Genomic DNA, 20,541 nt, shown 5'->3' with positions numbered 1-20,541 from the left:
GCTCCTCTTGGGGGCATTCTCAACCTAGATAACTAGGACACAGATTCCTTCTATAATCAACAACATACATTATAAGTAATATCATTTCCCAACTTATCGGGCCTATTGGTTTATCTGAACTAAATCTCACCCTTTGATAAGTTAAAGAAATAAATACTAAATATATATGCTTGTTATTATATTAGGATTAAGAGCACACACTTCCATAATAACTAAGGTCCAGTTCTTTTATTAAGTCAGTATAAAAAGAACTTACCTAAAATGGTCCTACTCAATACACTTAGAGTGTACTAGTGTAATTTATTAGTCAAGATAAACTAATACCTAATTACACTACGACTGTACCAATGGTTTGTTCCTTTCCATCTTAGTCGTGAGCAACTGTTTATAATTTATAAAGAACTGATAACATGATGTTCTATGAGTGACACCACACATGATGTTATCTATAATATAAATTAATTGAACACTACACTTAACAAATAAAATGTAGACATTTGACCAATGTGATTCTTTTATTTCAATAATAAATGTTTACCTAAGCTAGGCTTTTAGTATATACTCTAACAATCCAATTTTTAGGATGTAAGTAGTTATGATATGTTATTGATGTATGAACTATGTATATGTCATTTCCTTGTTCAATGAAGTGTTTATGCTATGCTTCATGTGTGTTGTACCTTGTACATGTTTGACGAAATGTGTGATGTGTTTATGGAGTATGCATGTAGATTGTGGTGGATTGACCATCTTATAAAGAAGAAGCACTAGAATGTATGACAACGGAGCTCTGTGATAGGGAGTAACCCTTTAAACGGACTTTCTAGAATGATTCTCTTGTAGGAAGACCAGTTCAATACAAAGGAGTATCTAATTAGAGTTTAGAGGGGTTTTTTTTTTCCAAATTAAGGTTAAGAAGTGATTTGTGTAATCTAGAACGGTATAACCGGGGAGCTCTGTGACATGAGGCAACCCTTTAACCGAACTTTCTAGATTACTTCTTTTACTTAGTTGTATTAATTTATCGTTAGGAAGTAAATCATTAGGGTAACCCTTTGACTGAACTTTCTAGAGTTGCTTGTTTACTTAATGACATTAGAACTTGAGTAAACTCCTCGATGCAATCTTCGTGGGGTTGTGTGTAACCTTAGTCAGAAATCCTACAAAGTGTAGGCATGGAGGTGAGGAAATGAATAATATATAGAGACATTAATTAGCATCATAATGAAACTGAACTCCTAGAATTATTCCCCGAATCATTCTTTCTTTCCTAATCCCTCTCTCTTTCTCTCTCTCTCTTTCTAGCTCTCAACCAACTTTTAAATTTTTAGAAAATTCACCGTGCGAAATCAACTAGTGTTTAATCAACAATTTTTATGGGATCGATATTTTTATTACTTGATGATAAAATCGTGCACTTGCAGTTTCACATCACTAATCTGCGACAAATCTGTGGATTCATCACCAATTTATGATGAATCCAAGGTTTCGTCGTAGCGTTGGCTACATCATGTCTCAAGCTTTTACGACGAACTTTGTTTTCATCATAAAGTTTATAAATTTTGCAATGAATTTCAAATTTCGACCGTTGATTGACAACTAAATTCATGACAAAATATTATTTGTTGTTATTTTGTGATAATTTTATTTCGTTATCAATTTTGTTACGAATTAGCAAGGAATTCTATTTTTATCGCTAACTATGTTACAGATTTGGGATGAATATTTTTCATCCTAAAATTTCGTCCCTAAATTAAAATTCTTTTGTCGTGCTCATCAAACCTCTTTGAAATGGATCGAGTTGATGATGGTGGATTCGTCATACGATGGTGGGAGGAGCTAGAGGAGGAGCTCGGTCTATGTGGAACGACCGAGAGGAATGATAAAGATGACAAGATGAGAGATGGAGTCGAATAAAGGGACGCTTGATTTGCGGAAGGGAATGAGAATAGGAATGTGATTCATTGAAGTAAAGAATGGGAATGAGGAGTTTTGAATCTGTGGGACCCACCATTCCCATTCCTCCCATTTTACTTGGTAATGGCCCATTGGGGGTTTGAATCCGTGGGACCCATCATCAATACCCCCAACCAAACACTAACTTTCAATCCTATTCTCATTCCTCACTTCCATTTCTTCCAACCAAACACTCCCTAAAAATTTTGGGATGATCCATTCATTACCGGAAAAAAGTGGGATTATTGGCTAATAATATAAGTTACCGGTTAAAAAAATTTCGCCACTCTTGGCTAGTAGTTCTTGGATTGTAAAATTATTCGCCGGCCAATATCTAAGTGGATGCATAAAAAATTTTAAAAGTAAGAGTAAAATAATAATAATAATAATAATAATAATAATAATAATAATAATAATAATAATAACCGTCGGTTCGACGGTTTCTGAACCCTAAAACCCTCCACTCGTGGAGCAACTCGATTTCCATCGGGCAGAAGATAGAAGACGGACCAAGTGCGAAGGTAGTCGAGGATGGGAAAGGGGCACGAGCTTTGGAACGACTCTGCTCTCATCAATGCTTTCGATCGCGCCATGGCCACCTACAAGGTCCACTTTCCTCTCCCTCTCCGTGCCTTCTTTTTCTTTGATCATTGGTGTTCTCCACGTTGAACTTGGGCTCTCAAATTTTTATGTTTTCTGAAGCCTCTGCATTGATGTGCGCACCTCTTGAGTTTTGAGTATGGGAAAACGATCAGAAAACGATAGGTGTTCTTTCTAGTAGTATATGTGGTTTTCCTTGTTAGCGTAGAAGAAGATCTCGTCAGATGAACTAAGTTAGCGAGATGAAGCTATCTTATCAGGAGAAGTTAGGTCTTTGATTCCCGTTCTAATGCTTTTTGTCATAAACATCGCCATCTATTGTTTTGTAATTTCCTTATTGCGTTGCTGGATGCTAATAATTAAATTGGCCGAGACATCTGTTTCATATATCTCCTACCTGTGGCAAGATTACGTCTTTGTTGCCTAATCTTGTTATGTTTTGGAACTTTCATTTGTCACACTTTTTTTCTTATTTCCTTCTTTTATGAACTTATGATATTGAACAACACGTGTACAATAAAATCTGTTTTTTTTTCTTCTTCTCGTATTTCAAGTGCCTTTGCTTCTGAATTCCATTTAGGAAATGCACAAGGAAAGCTGTCCTGGCCATTCTTTTGCCGATGAAAAACATGCGAGTGAGAGCAATCTTGGTGAGAATTTACACTCTGTGAGCTCAACTAGGTAAAAGTTGTTTATTTTAATTTTCTTTGGTACATTAAGAAAGCTCGTAAAATATTTTCTTCCATATGAAAATTAATATCTCTGCTGTTATTGTACACTGATACTTATTAACAGAACTCAATCCTATTAGTGGATTTATGTGTTGGATTTTGTTATTGACTTTTCTTTCCTATTTTTTATTGAGAAATTCCATGTCCTCACATTGACCACAAATTCTTGTTGTAGGAAGTCTGGTAATCATAGTGGTAAAAAGCGGTCGTTTCGATCGCTTAAGTGCGAGGCGCAGCGAGGCGCAGGCGTCACGCTTCTGTGAACTCGGAAGTGCAAGCCTTCCAAGAAGCGTGCGCTTCGCTGCGCGTCGCGGCGCTTCTCTACGCGTCGCGAAGCTTTCGCTACTTTCCTTTTTTTGTTTTTTTTATTTGTTTTATTTATAAGTTTTTAAAGCCCTAAAGAACCTCATTAATGTTCATCTACTTCAAATCGCTGTTGCCTCTTCGTCTTCCTCACGTCGCGATCGTCCCTGGATTCCTGGTAAGCTTCGTCTTTTCCTTGCTTCGCCTCTTCCTGTGAAATTTTCCAACTTTGTCGGTGAAATCTTGCTGTCGCACATTCACGGGAAGCTTCTCCGGCGTCCGGCGCCATCGGAGCATCCGGCGAAGCTTCCAGCACCGCGGGACAATTCCAGCGACACCAGCGACAGCGACAGCGACCCGCGATGCCTCCGGCGGCTCTGGACGCCTCCGATGGCGCCGGAAGCATCGCCGGACTCCTCCGACGACTCCTACATCGTCGTCGGACGCCTCCGGCGTCGCCGGCAGTGTCCTGCGACGGTTTTGGTGCCGCCACGGCGGTGTTGCGGTCGGGCGTGAGCCCTGTAGCAGCGTCAACTTTTTTTTTTTTTTTTACATTTAATTAAATTAAAGAACTCCTCAGTTAAATGGGGTATTTCGAATAGGTTTTATAAAGCCTAATTAAATTACTCCAATAAAATATATAAAATTATATTTAAATTAAAAAAATCTAATAATTTTTATTACTTAATATAAATCAGATTTAAAAATTATAAAAAATATATTTAAAATATAAAAATCTAATAAAGTTTATTAATTAATATAAATCAGATTTAAAATTTATAAAAAATATATTTAAAATATAAAAAAAATAATTAATTTATATAAATCAGATTTAAATATATAAAAAATATATTAAAAAATTTATTAATTCAAATAAATCAGTAAATCAGTTTTAAAATTTAAATACATAAAAAATATTTAAAAAATTAAAATATAAAAATCTGATAAATTTTATTAATTAGATTTAAATATATAAAAAATATATTTTAAATATAAAAATCTAATTAATTTATATAAATCGGATTTAAATATATACAAAATTTATTTAAAATAAAAAAATTATTAATTCAAATTTCAAATAAATCAGTAAATCAGAATTAAAATTTAAATACATAAAAAATATATTTAAAATAAAAAAAATTGATAAATTGTATTAATTAGATTTAAAATTTTAAATATATAAAAAAAAATTTAAAATTTAAAAATCTAATAAAATTTTTTAATTATATGATAAATCAGATTTATATTCTATAATTAATTGTTTCCCCTGTTTTTTATTTTATCGATTGATTGATTATTATTGATTTCATTTTCAGCAGTATTGATTCTTAATCATGTCAAATACAAGTACAACAACTCCATCAACTCGAAAGGATATTGCTTGGAATTATGCAACATGTTCAGATCCTAAAAATTCAAATGTTGTCGGTTGTATTTTCTGTGATAAAGTAACAAATGGTGGAATTTATCGACACAAGCTACATTTAGTTGGGGGCAATAGAAATGTAAAAGCTTGTTCGAAATGTCCCGAGCATGTTAAAGAAGAAATTAGAGAGTTCATGCAAAAAAAGAGTAATTTGAAGAATCAAATGGATGAAATTCCGCATTCTGATGATGTTGATAATTTGGATGATTTGGAAGAACATGAAGAAGATGATCATCAAACTAAAGTGAAAGGAAAACAACCAATATCTGATTCAAGCAACCATCCTACGGTCCAAGGTAAAAAGTGTAAACAAACTGGACTTATTAACCTTTATTTTATGAAAGATGTCGATGAAATTATCAAGCAAAGACGTGCAAAAAATAAAGGACAATTTGATGAAAATAAAAAGAAGTTAAGAGATATTACAGTTGAGAAATTTGCAAGATGGATGTATGATGCTGGAATTCCCTTCAACGCTGTAAAATATGATTCTTTTAAGCCTTGTATTGAAGCTATTGGACAATTTGGATCGGGGATGAAACCTCCATCATATCATGAAGTGAGGGTTAAGTATTTGAAGAAGGAGTTGGCAAATACGAACTCGCTTCTCAAATCCCATGAAGAAGATCATGCTAAGTTTGGGTGCACAATCATGGCAGATGGATGGACCGATAAAAAGGGTAGGACTCTTATAAATTTTTTGGTGAATGGTCCCAAAGGAAGTGTATTTGTCGAATCAGTTGATGCTTCAGACTATTCTCACACAGCGGACAAGATGTTTGAGTTACTTTCTAAATTTGTGTATCTCATTGGAGAAAAAAATGTGGTTCAGATTGTAATAGATAATGCAAGCTGCAATGTCAGTGCAGGTAATATTTTAAATTTTTGTTACTTTCAATTATAATTGAATTATATTTTTAATATTTTTTTACTAAATTTATTTGTTTTTTCAGGTCGTCTTTTGGAAAATCGATTTCCACACTTGTACTGGACTCCTTGTGCAGCTCATTGTTTAGATTTGTTGCTCGAGGATATATTCAAAATTCCTCATCTCAGAAAATTGCATGAACGAGCGTTGACGGTTAATGATTATATTTACAACAGGCCACAAGTATTGAGCATGATGAGAGAGTTTACTGGACAGAGAGACATGGTAAGAACTGCAAAGACACGTTTCGTAATAGCTTTTTTGACTTTAAAGCGGTTTCATGTACAACAAGCAAATCTGAGAAAGATGTTTACATCTGAAAAGTGGACAAATAGTCGATTTTCTAAGGAGACTGCAGGAAAACGTGTAGCAGAAGTGATATTGATGCATTCTTTTTGGAAAAATATGATTTTTGCATTAAAGGTTGGTGGTCTATTGGTGAAAGTATTACGACTGGTAGACGGTGAAAAAAGGTCTCCTATGGGTTATATCTATGAGTCAATGGACAAGGCCAAAGAAGCTATCGCTGCATCATTTAACAATAATGAAGAGAAATATCGTAACATTTTTGAACTCATTGACAAAAGATGGAACATTCAACTCCATCGACCTTTGCACGCAGCTGGATATTTCTTGAATCCAGAGTGTTTTTACTCAAACTCTGACATAGAAAATGATACAGAAGTGATGGAGGGTTTGTACAAGTGCATATCCAGATTAGTGAGAGGTGAGGATTTACAAGATAAGATCACGAATCAATTGGAAAAATACAAGAAAGCAGAAGGACTTTTTGGTTTGCCAATGGCTATCCGACAAAGAACTTTAAAATCACCAAGTAAATTTATAAATAATAGATTTTGCAATATTAATATTGGATGGTAATAAAGTTAATCTTATAATTTATATATTTTTGTATTTTAAGCTGATTGGTGGTCTTCTTATGGTGCATCAACGCCTGAATTAAAAACATTTGCAATGAAGATTTTAAACCTCACATGCTCTTCTTCAGGCTGTGAACGTAATTGGAGTGTTTTTGAACATGTAAGTTGGAGTTTTTTTAATACATATTAAAATTTATATTATGAACTTAACCTTTTACTTTTTAATTTTGTTTTGTAGATACATTCTAAGAAAAGAAATAGGTTGTCTCAACAACGATTGAATGATTTGGTATATATCAAGTACAATAGAGCTTTGAGGAAAAAATATGACATGCGAGAAAAAATTGATCCTATTACTTTGTCAGAGATAGATGATAGTAATGAATGGTTGTTGGGTAAATTGGATGACAGTGATAAAGACAATGATAATGATTTTGTCTACGAAGGTGAAGATTTGTGTTGGAGTTATGTAGCACGAGCATCTAGGGTTGGTGAAAGTGCATATGGCTTTCGATCTCGAAATGCATCTTCTTCAAAAGGGGCATCGTTATTTGCATCAGCAAAAAGAAAATAATCTTCAGCTCAAACTAGTCTTGTTAATGAAGAAGAAATTAATCTGGATGATAAAACTGAAGAAGAGGATACTGATGGATACAAATCAAGCGATGGAGCTGATGACGTAGATTTGGACAATGAAGATGAAGAAGATGATTATTTTGATATTTGATATTTCCTCTATTATATTTTCAAAGACTTATGATTTTCAATTATCTACAACTTCATCAAAGAATATTTGTTTATGGTTATTTGGATTTCAAAGACATTTTGAAAGATTTTTAATAAATATAATAGTCCTATTGTTTATTACGCTTTTATTCCGTAAAGCCCGCGCTTCGCCTTGCGCTTTGCGCTTTAAGCCCCAAGACCCTTGAGCGCTTTTTTGCGCCTCGCGCTTTTGATAACTATGCTGGTAATACTATCAAGGATCATACTTGTCCCAATTACTTATAATACCTTAATTAAGATCTTAGTTTAATGCAAGGTTTAAAATTTCGACCCGTGCCGCAGTTTCGGTACCGTATCATGCCATGTCGATATAGTTTCAGTATTTTTTAAATATAAAATATATTAATTAAAAAATAAAATATTTAACATAAATATTTAAAAAATAAACAAAATAAACAATATAAAAAATAATTTTTTAAAAAAGGAAAAGATATGAAAATAGATAAATAAATAAATAAATATTTTATTATAATTTTTAAATTAAAATAAATGTAATATAAAATTAATTAGATAATTTTATTAGAGTTTAATAAAGCCTCTTTATCTCCATCGAGTTATTTAAAATAATTAACCTAAGTTTAATTAAAAAAATCCAAAATTCGACACCACTTGCGCGCTGGCTCGACTTCGGCGCTGTCGTGGGGTTGCGCGATCCCTCAGCCATGGCCGTGAGGACACGTGACTCCTCCGGTGTGACTGCGGTGGTAGTGTGACCCCTATGCAGCGGCCTCAGAGTCGCGTGACGCCTCCGCAACGACATCAGAAGGGTTATGCGACCTCTCCGTTGCTGTTGCAGGGTCGAGCAACACCTCTGCTACGGCCACGAGGTCACGCAACATGTCGCAACTGTTGTGGGTTCGGTGCTTGGTCGTGCCGGTGCCGGTTGTCGGGCAGAACGAGATGTTTCACCCGTTTCGACCGTCTCGGCTCGGCACTTTAAACCATGGTTTAATGATTCTATTTGAAAGACTTTTAATTAAATTTTGAATATAGAAGGGAAAATTTAGGGCCTCATTTGGCTGAGCCTCTATGGATGATTGGCCCTTGCCCTTATACTATCAGGGAATTTGCCTTAGGTCTAGGATGGTAGTTGCAAAATCGAGTGATGGTATGTTGTTAACAAGTTTGATGAAATCCTACTTTGACACCTAAATCAAGTATTAAGAGATGGAAAAAAGAAACAATTTAATTGCTAAGTTTGTGACTATTATCTATTTATCTTCCTTGGGGGATATCTCCAATGCCATATATTTTTAGGGTTTTTCCCATTGCCTTCCCAAGTTGGAATTCTGCCCCCATCTCCTTCCCAATGAGGAGATAAACTAGATTCATAGGTTCCCTTTTGAATATGTGTTCCTTTGTTTGCTGGTAGCAAATGGTTATTTCCACAACTAGGGATTCAACCCATTTCTTGGGTTGGATGCCTATTACTCGCGAAGAAATATCAACCTTGGAGGAGTTGTTGACTGATGTTGTCCATTCTTGGGTCGGATGACTAGTCGGTCCAGTTGCTAGGATTGATCAGCTCTACTAAGCTTGTGTTGCTCGTCGCTAATGTTTCTCAGAAATCAATGTTGGTGCAATATTCCCTAGGTCAAGGTTGACCTGTTTGATTGAGCTTGAATTGGGTCGAGCTTGAGTCTTGATGTTTGGGTTTCGATATTTGACAATACATGTAGACAACACATGGAGATTGCAGGTGCGATTGTTCATGTGGGGAGATTGTGAAGGAGAGTCAAGTAGGTCAAGGTTGACTGGAAAATCCTGGTGAGTGAAGCCAGGTGAAAGACCTAGTGAGTGAAGCTAGGCAGTATGGAAACCCTGGTGAGTGAAGCCAGGTGAAAATCCTAGTGAGTGAAGCTAGGCAGAAGGAAAGTCCCGGTGAGTGAAGCCAGGTGAAAGACCTAGTGAGTGAAGCTAGGCAGTATGGGAAATCCTGGTGAGTGAAGCCAAGTGAAAGACCTAGTGAGTGAAGCTAGGGAGAAGAGAAGTCCTGGTGAGTGGAGCCAGGCACAGGAAATCCAGATGGATCAAGATTGATCGGACATCTGCTGGAAGGAAGTCCAAGTGGGTAACGGAGGACCGGACACTTGGCACAAAGAGAAAGTCCAGATGAGTCAAAAGTTGATTGAACTCTTAGCCGTCGTAAGTCCAATAGGGAGTTGGCATGGAACTAGGAAGTTCGGACGTAGTAAACTTCCGAAAACCATAACTTTTGACTCGGATATCAGAATGAGGTGATCTCGGATGCGAAACGAAGCTAATTTCAAGCTCTACATAGATTTCTGCTTCCCAATCGATTGGCCAATCGATTGGGGGGTTCAATCGATTGGAGGGTTCAATCGATTGGGCGACGCGATTTTGTGGAGAAAAGCTATGGATCGATTGAGTAATCGATCAAAACTTCCCCAATCGATCGGTCAATCGATTGGGAGAGTTTTTGAGCGAACAATACGCTTTTGAATCGATCAGTTGATCGATTGAAACCTCCAATCGATCGGCCGATCGATTGGAGCGCTGGAAATCGCTCGAGAAGCCTTGAATCGATCGGGCAATCGATTCAGGGCGATTCCAGAGAGCACAGAGGCACTCTGGATCGATCGGTCGATCGATCCAAAGCCTCCCCAATCAATTGGGAGCAATCCAATCGATTAGGATTCGACCGTTGGTGCAAATATAGACGTTGGCGAGCGTTTTCTTCTACATCTCTTCCATTCTTCTCCACAGGCGATCACAGAAAGCCTCCACAGCGATTCTTTCATCCTCACCGCCAGTTCTTGAAGGTTCTTGGAGGCACGTCCAAGTCAAGAGGCGAGTTACAAGAAGAAGAAGAAGAAACTAGGGTTTCATTGTATAAAATCTTGTAAGATTTATTCATATTTTGCTTCCTTCTTTCTTATTGTTGTATTGTGAGCTTGTAAGGCTTCTCCGCCTTCGGTAGTTACCGTAAACGAGTATTTTCATAGTGGAGGATGCGTGAGTGTGTGGATCTTTGGACTAGTCACCTCTTCTTGAGGTGGATACCAAGTAAATTCCTAGAGTTAGCATTGTTTGTGTTTGGTTCTTGTATTTTCCGCTGCACATCATCACAAGAAGCAAGCAACGACGAGCACGAGATCACGACGAGCTATTCACCCCCCCTCCCCTCTAGCTACTTTTCGACCCTAACAAGTGGTATCAGAGCAAGGTTGCTCTTCACCGGAATCATCGCCGGAAGGGGCAAAAAGCTATAGGGTGAAGAAGTTGGAGCAATTCTACAAGTCGAAGACTTCATCAAAAGGCTCAACCTCAAGATGGAATTCCGAGATGGACTCGGATTTGATACAAGGGTGCCTCCACCATATGTATCCACGAGTTTCGATTCTTGGAAATCAAGAATTGAAAATTTTCTTATGATGGAGATAGAGCAATGGTTTGCTCTAATGGAAGACTTCAAAGTTCCAACAAGTTCAAAGGGCAAGATCCTCAAGAAGAGCAAATGGAGTCAAGAGCAAATTCAAAGGAACGAGGCAAATGATAAAGTGACCAAGTTTTTGGTCAATTTGTTGCCAAGCAATATATTGGCTCAAATTGGAGAATTTGAGGATTCCAAAGAGCTATGGAGCAAGTTGGCCAAGCTTCATGAAAAACCCTCCACTGTACCAATCCAAGAAAAATCCAAAGAAGGCGACTCAATGGAGCAAGATCAAAAGGAAGAGGATTCCGAAATTGAGAGATGCTCAACTTCCGAAGAAGAGGTCCAAGAAGCTTCATCTTCAAAGGAATACAATGAAAAGGACAAAGAGGGAGCATACTGTTTGTTCCATGTACAAGAGGAAGATGAAGAAGTCTCCACCTCTAGAATTGAGGGGGAGCGACCCTTGTTGACATCGGATCAAGAAGGAGAAGCTTCTACATCCGGGTCAAATGGAGAAGAAGACAATGCATCCTCCAAAAATCAAGAAACATCAAAAGGAGGAGCAAGTGTCATCCCTACATGTGAAGGTATAAGTATTTCAATTAAAAATAAAAATCATATCATATGTTTTGAGTGTAGGGAACACGGGCACTACAAAAGTGCCCTAACTTGGTAAAGAAGAAGGGCCAAGTGACACTAAAGGGCAAGGAGAAGTCTAAGGAGATCGCCCCCACAACAAAGAAGAACAAGGAACACATTGTGTGCTTTTTGTGTAATCAAAAGGGACACTATCGGAGTCAATGTCCCAAAGGGAAGAAGGCGGTCAAGCCTAAGGGAGGAAGCATGAGTCAAGGGGGAGCGCCCAAGGTAAAACGAAAGGTATCATTTATTGAGTCTACCCCTTTAAATAATGGTAAAAAGCATGCTAGTTCTAATTTATATCATTTTAATGTTATTTATCATAAAAATAAGAAGCATGATAAAATTAATGAAAATCATGTGACTCTTCATGCTAAAACTACCAAACCTAAGGCTAAGAAGGTAGATAACCAATTAGAAAATAACCCTAAGGATTTTAGATATTTACCTAAGAAAAGGAAAAATCAAAGTGTAAATGAAAAATCTAAGGTTGAGGAGTTATGGAGAGAAAATCAAGTCTTAAAGTCAAGACTTGATAAATTGGAAAGGACTATTAGAAAAATCACAAATGATACACAAGGGTCAAGGAGTCAAAACCTAGATTTAGGACAACAAAGGTCATCCAAGGGTCATAGAGGTTTGAGATACAAACCAAAAATCTTCTTATCATAGGGTTCCATATAACTATGGAACTAATTCTAGGCCTAGTGGTCAAGTCAAAGATACTAGGGAAGTTATCCCTAGAATTATTTTTGCAACAAAAAATGTGACTAAGACTTCTAAGAAGTCTAAGAAAGTCACAAAGAAGGTCACAAGGGAAGAAATCCCTAGAGTTGACTTAGAAAAGATGACCAAGGACTCTAAGAAGCCTAAAAAGGTCACTAGGAAGGTATCTAGGGAAGTTATCCCTAGTGAGTACCTAGAGCATCCAAGGAGCTCCAATAGGTTTTGGGTTTCTAGGAGCATTTTCTCTACCCCTTAGAAGGGTTAGAGAGTGTCAACTCCGATTAGAAGGGTACTTAACCCAACTTTGATGAAGTTGACACTCTAAGAGCATTTTCAAGGTTATTATTAACCTTTGAAAATGAAATGGATTTGAAATGTACTCTTAATTGGAGTAATATGTGCCATGAGTTGAGAAGTTTGATGTATCTTCAATGGCACAACAAAATATGAGTCAAAAAAATGCCAAGTTGGGATTTTAACATTTTATTGGGAAGTTAAAGGAAAATTTAACCCTTAACCTAAAGTGGTTACTCTTGGAAGAGTAAATTGTGCCAAAATTTGAGAATTATGCTTAATTTAAATTGGCACAAATTAGGATAAGCAAAAGAAATGTCAAAATTGGAAAATAGTGGGCAATCTAGAGTTTAAATTTTTAAGTTAGTTAAGGTTAAGGATACTTAGATAGATAATCTAGGTATTTTATTTATGTTAATTTGTCATGCTTTGTTTGCCCATCATATGTCATGACATCATATTTATTTTTGCATTCATGCCTTATTATGAAAAATACAAAAATACCATGTCATATCATACATACATCATGTAGTTATAGGAAATTTTCTTTTGAAAATTATTTCTTTTTGATGTATGCCATAACATATCATGCATTATGTTTAATTCCTTAAAATTAAGGACAAATGACATTACTAACAAGTAACATCCTTGGTGGATGGTCATAATCTCAAAATGCCTAGGTAGATATGCATGATCCCTAGATTAGGGCAAAACCAAAATTTTACATCTCACTAAAGAACTATAAGGTGACTTGTATGTGGTTTCGTACACATTAAATACAAGTGAGATGTTAGGATGATGAACAAAACTCAAGATGTTGATTTAATGCATTCCTTTGAGTTTTAGGTTCGTCAAAACACATAGTTATGTGTTTTCCAATCATTGGGAAAGCTAATGTACAAGTCATGTGCATTGAGCCCAAAAAACATGGTTGGATATTGATTTTGAAAATTATTTTAAAATACTTTTGGAAAACCTTAATGAAGACTATCTTTTGATAGTAATCATCATTGAAAAGTTAGGCACAAACTTGAAGAAAACACTAAAGTTTTTATAAGTTTTCAAGTTTGTGTCAATCTTGGAAAATAGAAAGTATTTTCATAGAAAACTATTTTTCCTTGATACTATATACCCTAAACAATGTCTACAATGATTTTCATGATTTTTGGAATTTTGTAAAATTTTCTAAGGGTTTCTGAAGTTGACTGAAATGAAATTTTAGCAACTTCAGACCTTCAATCGATCACCCGATCGATTGAAGGGTCTCAATCGATCGGGCGATCGATTGAGAGTGAGCTTCTCGCGAACAGAAGCTCACTGGATCGATCCACCGATCGATCCACACTAGCTGAATCGATCAGTGGATCGATTCAAGCAGGTTTAATCGATTGGGACCCAACTCAAATCGATTGGGAATGCTGATTTTGGCTGGGAAAGCTTGATTTCAGTATTTTGAACCACCTTTAGTCTATAAAATAATTCCTAACCTCTCAAAACACATTTGTATACATTTAGGGGGAGTTTTCATGATGAAAACAAGGATGGATTGGTCAAGGAAGACTAAGTAGAGGTTTAGGTTGAAGTTTGGTTTCAATATTGAATTTTTGAACCTCAAAACTTCTAAATTTGGGTTTCCTAAAGATTTAGAGATTCCAAGTCATTGTTGGTGCAATGACAGAAGTTACGTGCTTGTCTTTAGGGGGAGTTACTCTTTAAGGACATGAAAATCTATCTTTCATACACTTTGGAAGGTGGTTAACCTTCTTTAGCAAAATGCTTAAGGTTGGGCATTTGAATATAATGGAGAGTGGATATCTTCATTATTCAAGTGGTGTATGCTCATGGATGAGCATTTGATGACAATGAAGGGTATGGAACCTTCATTTGAATCGTGTGTGAATATACCAGGTGGTATATGCTCAAGGTTGAGCGTTAAGAATAATGAATTATTGTGTTGTGAACAACGAGTGAAATTGTAAACAACGTTGGGTAACTCTTCAGGGGGAGAGTTTTTGATGTATGCCAATAGGGGGAGAATGTAGGGTTTAAGTTAGACCTTCATTATCTAAGAGGGAGTTTGCCCTCTAGAAAAGGAGGAGAATGAAGGGAATCTTCATTCATATTGGCATGAAGGAAGTTGAAGCTATGAGATTAGTCTAACTTAAAAGAGGTATTGTCAAACATCAAAAAGGGGAAGATTGTTGGTGCAATATTCCCTAGGTCAAGGTTGACCTGTTTGACTGAGCTTGAATTGGGTCGAGCTTGAATTGGGTCAAGCTTGAGTCTTGATGTTTGGGTTTCGATGTTTGACAATACATGTAGACAACACATGGAGATTGCAGGTGCGATTGTTCATGTGGGGAGATTGTGAAGGAGAGTCAAGTAGGGCAAGGTTGACTGGATACTTGATTGGAAAATCCTGGTGAGTAAAGCCAGGTGAAAGACCTAGTGAGTGAAGCTAGGCAGTATGGAAACCCTGGTGAGTGAAGCCAGGTGAAAGTCCTAGTGGGTGAAGCTAGGCAGAAGGAAAGTCCCAGTGAGTGAAACCGGGCAGTTGAAAATCCTGGTGAGTGAAGCCAGGTGAAAGACCTAGTGAGTGAAGCTAGACAGTATGGGAAATCCTGATGAGTGAAGCCAGGTGAAAGACCTAGTGAGTGAAGCTAGGCAGAAGGGAAGTCCTGGTGAGTGGAGCCAGGCACAGGAAATCCAGATGGATCAAGGTTGATCGAACATCTGGTGGAAGGAAGTCCAAGTGGGTAACGGAGGACCGGACACTTGACACAAAGAGAAAGTCCAGATGAGTCAAAAGTTGACCGAACTCTTAGCGGTCGTAAGTCCAATAGGGCTTTGGCATGGAACTAGGAAGTTCGGACGTAGTAAACTTCCGAAGACCATAACTTTTGACTCGGATATCAGAATGAGGTGATCTTGGATGCGAAACGAAGCTAATTTCAAGCTCTACACAAATTTCTGCTTCCCAATCGATTGGGCGACGCGATTTTATGCAGAAAAGCTGTGGATTGATTGAGTAATCGATCGAAACTTTCCCAATCGATCGGTCAATCGATTGGGAGAGTTTTTGAGCGAACAATACGCTTCTGAATCGATCAGTTGATCGATTGAAACCTCCAATCGATCGGCCGATCGATTGGAGCGCTGGAAATCACTCGAGAAGCCTTGAATCGATCGGGCAATCGATTCAGGGCGATTCCAGATAGCACAGAGGCACTCTGGATCGATCGGTCGATCGATCCAAAGCCTCCCCAATCAATTGGGAGCAATCCAATCGATTAGGATTCGACCGTTGGTGCAAATATAGACGTTGGCGAGCGTTTTCTTCGACATCTCTTCCATTCTTCTCCACAGGCGATCACAGAAAACCTCCACATCGATTCTTTCATCCTCACCGCCAGTTCTTGAAGGTTCTTGGAGGCACGTCCAAGTCAAGAGGCGAGTTACAAGAAGAAGAAGAAGAAACTAGGGTTTCATTGTATAAAATCTTGTAAGATTTATTCATATTTTGCTTCTTTCTTTCTTATTGTTGTATTGTGAGTTTGTAAGGCTTCTCCGCCTTCGGTAGTTATCGTAAACGAGTGTTTTCATAGTGGAGGGTGCGTGAGTGTGTAGATCCTTGGACTAGTCACCTCTTCTCGAGGGGGATTCCAAGTAAATTCCTAGAGTTAGCGTTGTTTGTGTTTGGTTCTTGTATTTTCCGCTGCACATCATCACAAGAAGCAAGCAACAACGAGCACGAGATTGCGACGAGCTATTCACCCACCCCCTCTAGCTACTTTTCGACCCTAACAATCATGTCTCTCAGGAAACAAGTTTTTCAGTGGCATCACTTCCTCACCTTAAAAGGCCTCTTTTTGTAGCACCCAAGATTGAACATAGGCCTCAATCTACAATCTAATGAAGTTTCATGCCTCCAATATGCTATCTTGTGAGAGAGAAGAGAAAATCTCCGAGTAGAAAATTGTTTCATCGATTTAATGATGAAAACAGTGAGAGATTACCTCTTTTGTAGGCCTTACAATAGCCTGTTCAAGTAAAGACTTGTCAAAAGTAGGCTAAAGTTTGTTTCAGATAGTTAAAGTAGGAATAGAAATAAGATGCCTCAACCAGTTTTTTGGGTATACTGTCTTATTTAAAAGAACCTATTTCTATTGCACCACTAGTGGACTAGGTATGATTCCTGAGGACATCAAGCCATGCAAAGACTATTTAGAACCCATGGTTGCTGAAGTGGTCTTCAAGGTTGATGGAGTCAATCATGCAAGTTGGAGGTTGTAAACGAAACTTTACTTGGATAGGCTGTCCCTCAATCTTTATGGTAAACATGTTTTATACACCAAAATTTGCTCCTTGTCATGAATAGTGCTATATTGGGTCCCATGATTACTCAAAAGACAAAAGTTTACTTTGAATGATCTCATTGCCTACATCATTTCTCAGCATAGTTTACTGTGATAAAAGTCTTCAACATCTTGGTGTTCTATCTGTTTCTCTATATGATAGTAGATATTGGGTTCTATCTGTTTTCTGGATGATAGTCCTTTGATTTCTCATCCTTAGCAAGCATGCCTTCTAAATCACTTAGAATCTACCTTTTTTTAGAGGGGACAGGGAGACTGGGGTATTGGTGGGTTGGTCAAGATAGGCTTTTCCTACGTTACTCGGACTTAGGTACAAGTATCTGACATAGGTGTAATTCTAGTGTTTGATATGATTAGTTTTGAAAATGTTTACATGTTTATTAATAGAGATATTGTGTGTCAGTGTTCAAGTGTCAATATCCAGCATTGGTACAAAGGAGGTAGATGAATGGTGTGGATATTGGAGGGCTTCACAGCTGGTGAGTTCCCAAGATGCATTGATAGTACCAATGTAGGTCTGCGTTATCCATCTGAATGACTCTACCTCATTCACTCGGCTTGCAAGATCTATGAAGGCATTAGGGTGATCTTCGACTCGCTAATATCTTTCAGGTTTCTGCCCAGGAATCTGTTGGAGTTGTCATTGTTATTATGAGACAGCAACTATAGTCTTGAGCCTGCTGTGGGCTATTGACAATGCCAGACTTCAATGCACCTGGTGGGCTTGAGGTGTCCCATTAAAGAACTGGGACTTGTCCCACTAAAGGCCCTCTTCCTCTTTGACCGCCCTTATGGTAAATAGCTCCTAGCCTATATTTTTCAAATTACATATTAATCTTGCTGTGAGAGCCCTGAAGCTGGTACCAAATGTTGTAGATGATTTCTTTTAGCAGTTTTATGTGTTGCATAAAGTAATGTAACAAAATTTATTCCTGTTACTAAGTTTATGTAATACCATTTGCTTGTATTACATAGAAGTTGTATGATGAGGACTTTTCTTGTTGGAAAAAATGTTAGTTGAATATCACCTTTTATGTGCGTGCAAACAGCCACATAGATGTTTTTCTTCTTATAAAGAGATCTTTGTAGGTCTTTCTAACTGTGCTTTCATTTTGTTCTCCGTTTGAAGGGAAGGAGAGCATAATGATGATCAAGAGAATTTGATCAATGATGTAGCAAATACATGTATGCCTTACCACCAGGATGTAGCTACCAATGAAGTTCTTCAATCTCAAAAAGAAAGTTTATGTGCTAATATATGCACCCCAGAACTGAACCCGCATTGCTCCAAGATCCCTGTTGCTGACACACAAACTAGTTATGGGACTTATGGCAATGATCAGAGAAATATTGAGTATAATAATCTCCTTAATCAGTATTATGAGCTTGAGGAGAAGAGACTACAAGTTCTCCAGCAGCTCCAGCATGCAAATTATTGGAATCCACAAAATCCAGCTCAATCTGGTGAATATCAAACAGAGAAAGTTCTATCAAACCATGCAACTGAAAATTACTCACAGCATCCATGTTCCTGGCGCTCTTGCCATGGTGTCACTGTTCCAGTAATTCCCACAGCTTGTGTCACATGTTGCCCTTCACCAGGACTCTCTGATTCTTGTTCCCAAGGCTGCCTTGCTCTGGCACCACATCATTTTTCAGGTGATAAGTTGTTCTTTGTTTGCAGATTCTTGTCTTGTCAAATCCATTTCTGTTTCCTTGTGTTATTATTCCTGCCTATGACCAGATGGACAGGGCTATGGTCAAAGTGGTTTGTGTTCTAGTTGCCCATCATGCACTGTAGATGCGTCCAAGAAAATCAATGTCACAGATGACAACTTGACCAAAATAGGAATGAAGGCCGCTGAAAAAGTATTAAGTTCAGTGAAATCCAAAAGTTCACTTGTTTCTGCTGTGTGTGAAGGTAAGTAGACAGATATTTGGTCCTTCCTTTATGCTAAAATAAATTGTTCTGTTTCTACACTTCTCAAGTTGTGAAATTTTAAGAAAGTAAATTATAGTTATTTGATCTTACTTTGTAGTAGTTGCTCTTGTTGTGAATATAAAATTAATGGAAAATTTGACTCTACTTGATATTCATCCTATTCATCTGCACTTAATATGCTTTGTAACATAGTTGCAAACCTATATGGTTGGAACAATTTTGCAGGTGTCTATAAAACTAAAATTCTGTACATTATCTTTCCCTTTAACAACAAATGGTCAGCATATATACTGTTGTTTCTCTTGAAATCTAATTCATTCATTGACATTTTTGGCATATGGATGGGATTACTTGATACATTGACTTGTCATGCTTTCTATAAATTGTTTTATGTTGAGGTTAGAGAATTCATATGAAAATTGGGAAACAACTTCGATACATAAAATTGGATAATTGTTAGTGGTCTTTAGAACAAGTAACTTGTTGATTTTTCAGTTTGCATAACAAAAATTCCTAAGTTCATCTGCAATGACGAAATATTTGAGATCAACTCAGAACAAATTTTGGCATTTCACCGTTTGTTTTACTAGACAGTGCATTAAAGCAATGTGTCTTATTTGTGATTTCAACTTTTTCCTTTGGTTGACATGCTCTTTTTGATCTGGTTTCCTTGAAACTGTAGAAAATGAGGGGAAGGAGGAAGCAGCTGGTGAACATGAACCAAAAACATCAAGCGGCACTCAGAATGAAAGTGATCTTGTGACTGTCCTCAGTCTTTTGCCTTATCGCCATCGGTTCTCGTGCTACTAGTATCTGAACTCTATTGCTTTGGTGCAGATACCTCAGCGAGCAGTCCAGGAGCAAAGCTTTTTGACAGAACTTTCAACTTAAATACATTTTTGGGCAAGCAACAATAAAGTGAAGGTAACTACTATCACAATCTGCAGTATGGAGAAGTTTGCGTTAGCTTGTTCTCCAGTCGGAAAGAAGTCGAACAGCTTGTCATGGTTAGCTGTTATTCCCCTTTATAACTAGTAGTTCATTAGCAACCTTCCTCATATTATCTTCTCCTTGACAATTTGCTTTCAATCAGTTCCAAAAAATGAAATGAAATCTTTTCTTGCTAGAAATGTTTCTTCACGGAGTTTGACTATCACTAAATTGGTGTCATTAATGAGAGTAATATAAGAAGGGGGAGTCTTGGCGTTGGTGCAATGATAACATTGTTATCATGTGACTTGCTTTTAATGAGAATAATAATATAAGAATCTCATATTTGTTGTGTAGTAATATAGAATTTTGTATGATTTGGCCTGCACAATCTTATTACTATCCAAAAATATTTATATTTGTTTAATTTTACTTTTTTAATCATCTCCATCTTACTTCTTTTTTATTATTATTATTATTATTATTATTATTGAACAAGCAAATGGATAATTTATGTTCTATTTTAAAATATTAAATGAGTATTTTTCTTTAATATATATATATATATATATATTATTTAGTCGGATATTTGGATTCAAATTTTCTATCAAATTAGGATAAAATTA

The 20,541-nt window shown here is 37.0% G+C and overlaps 2 protein-coding genes across 5 annotated transcripts; both read left to right on the top strand.

Moving 5' to 3' along the window:
* Positions 1–2,401: 2,401 nt before the first annotated feature.
* LOC122056722 lies at positions 2,402–20,254 on the top strand. Of its 4 annotated transcripts, none has more exons than XR_006133362.1 (7): positions 2,402–2,562; positions 3,137–3,237; positions 18,173–18,702; positions 18,788–18,964; positions 19,668–19,736; positions 19,823–19,992; positions 20,113–20,251. XR_006133362.1 is itself a non-coding variant. In XM_042618809.1 (6 exons), exons 1-6 carry the CDS (start codon positions 2,488–2,490, stop codon positions 19,874–19,876), a joined length of 1,002 nt encoding a protein of 333 aa, XP_042474743.1. In that variant the 5' UTR covers positions 2,402–2,487; the 3' UTR covers positions 19,877–20,254. The 4 variants fall into 4 exon arrangements, 2 of the variants coding, with proteins under 2 accessions (XP_042474743.1, XP_042474742.1); XR_006133364.1 differs by having other exon boundaries at positions 19,668–19,732; positions 20,113–20,250; XM_042618809.1 differs by having other exon boundaries at positions 19,668–19,732; positions 19,823–20,254.
* LOC122056723 lies at positions 5,996–7,756 on the top strand. Its single transcript, XM_042618810.1, has 2 exons — positions 5,996–6,985; positions 7,064–7,756. Exons 1-2 carry the CDS (start codon positions 6,920–6,922, stop codon positions 7,397–7,399), a joined length of 402 nt encoding a protein of 133 aa, XP_042474744.1. The 5' UTR covers positions 5,996–6,919; the 3' UTR covers positions 7,400–7,756.
* Positions 20,255–20,541: the final 287 nt, after the last annotated feature.

Source organism: Zingiber officinale, chromosome 3B (genome assembly GCF_018446385.1).
Source record: "Zingiber officinale cultivar Zhangliang chromosome 3B, Zo_v1.1, whole genome shotgun sequence".
Taxonomy (NCBI): Eukaryota; Viridiplantae; Streptophyta; class Magnoliopsida; order Zingiberales; family Zingiberaceae; genus Zingiber; species Zingiber officinale.
This window is presented reverse-complemented; position numbering and strand designations above follow the sequence as displayed.

Bases quoted from the DNA above. Each gene is read 5' to 3' on its own strand.
- LOC122056722 (XM_042618808.1), top strand. From the start codon at position 2,488: ATGGGAAAGGGGCACGAGCTTTGGAACGACTCTGCTCTCATCAATGCT. The intron at 18,703-18,787 runs GTGATAAGTTGT...GCCTATGACCAG, and splicing joins GGCACCACATCATTTTTCAG to ATGGACAGGGCTATGGTCAA. The intron at 19,737-19,822 runs GTGATCTTGTGA...GCTTTGGTGCAG, and splicing joins AAGCGGCACTCAGAATGAAA to ATACCTCAGCGAGCAGTCCA.
- LOC122056723 (XM_042618810.1), top strand. From the start codon at position 6,920: ATGAAGATTTTAAACCTCACATGCTCTTCTTCAGGCTGTGAACGTAAT. The intron at 6,986-7,063 runs GTAAGTTGGAGT...TTTGTTTTGTAG, and splicing joins ATTGGAGTGTTTTTGAACAT to ATACATTCTAAGAAAAGAAA.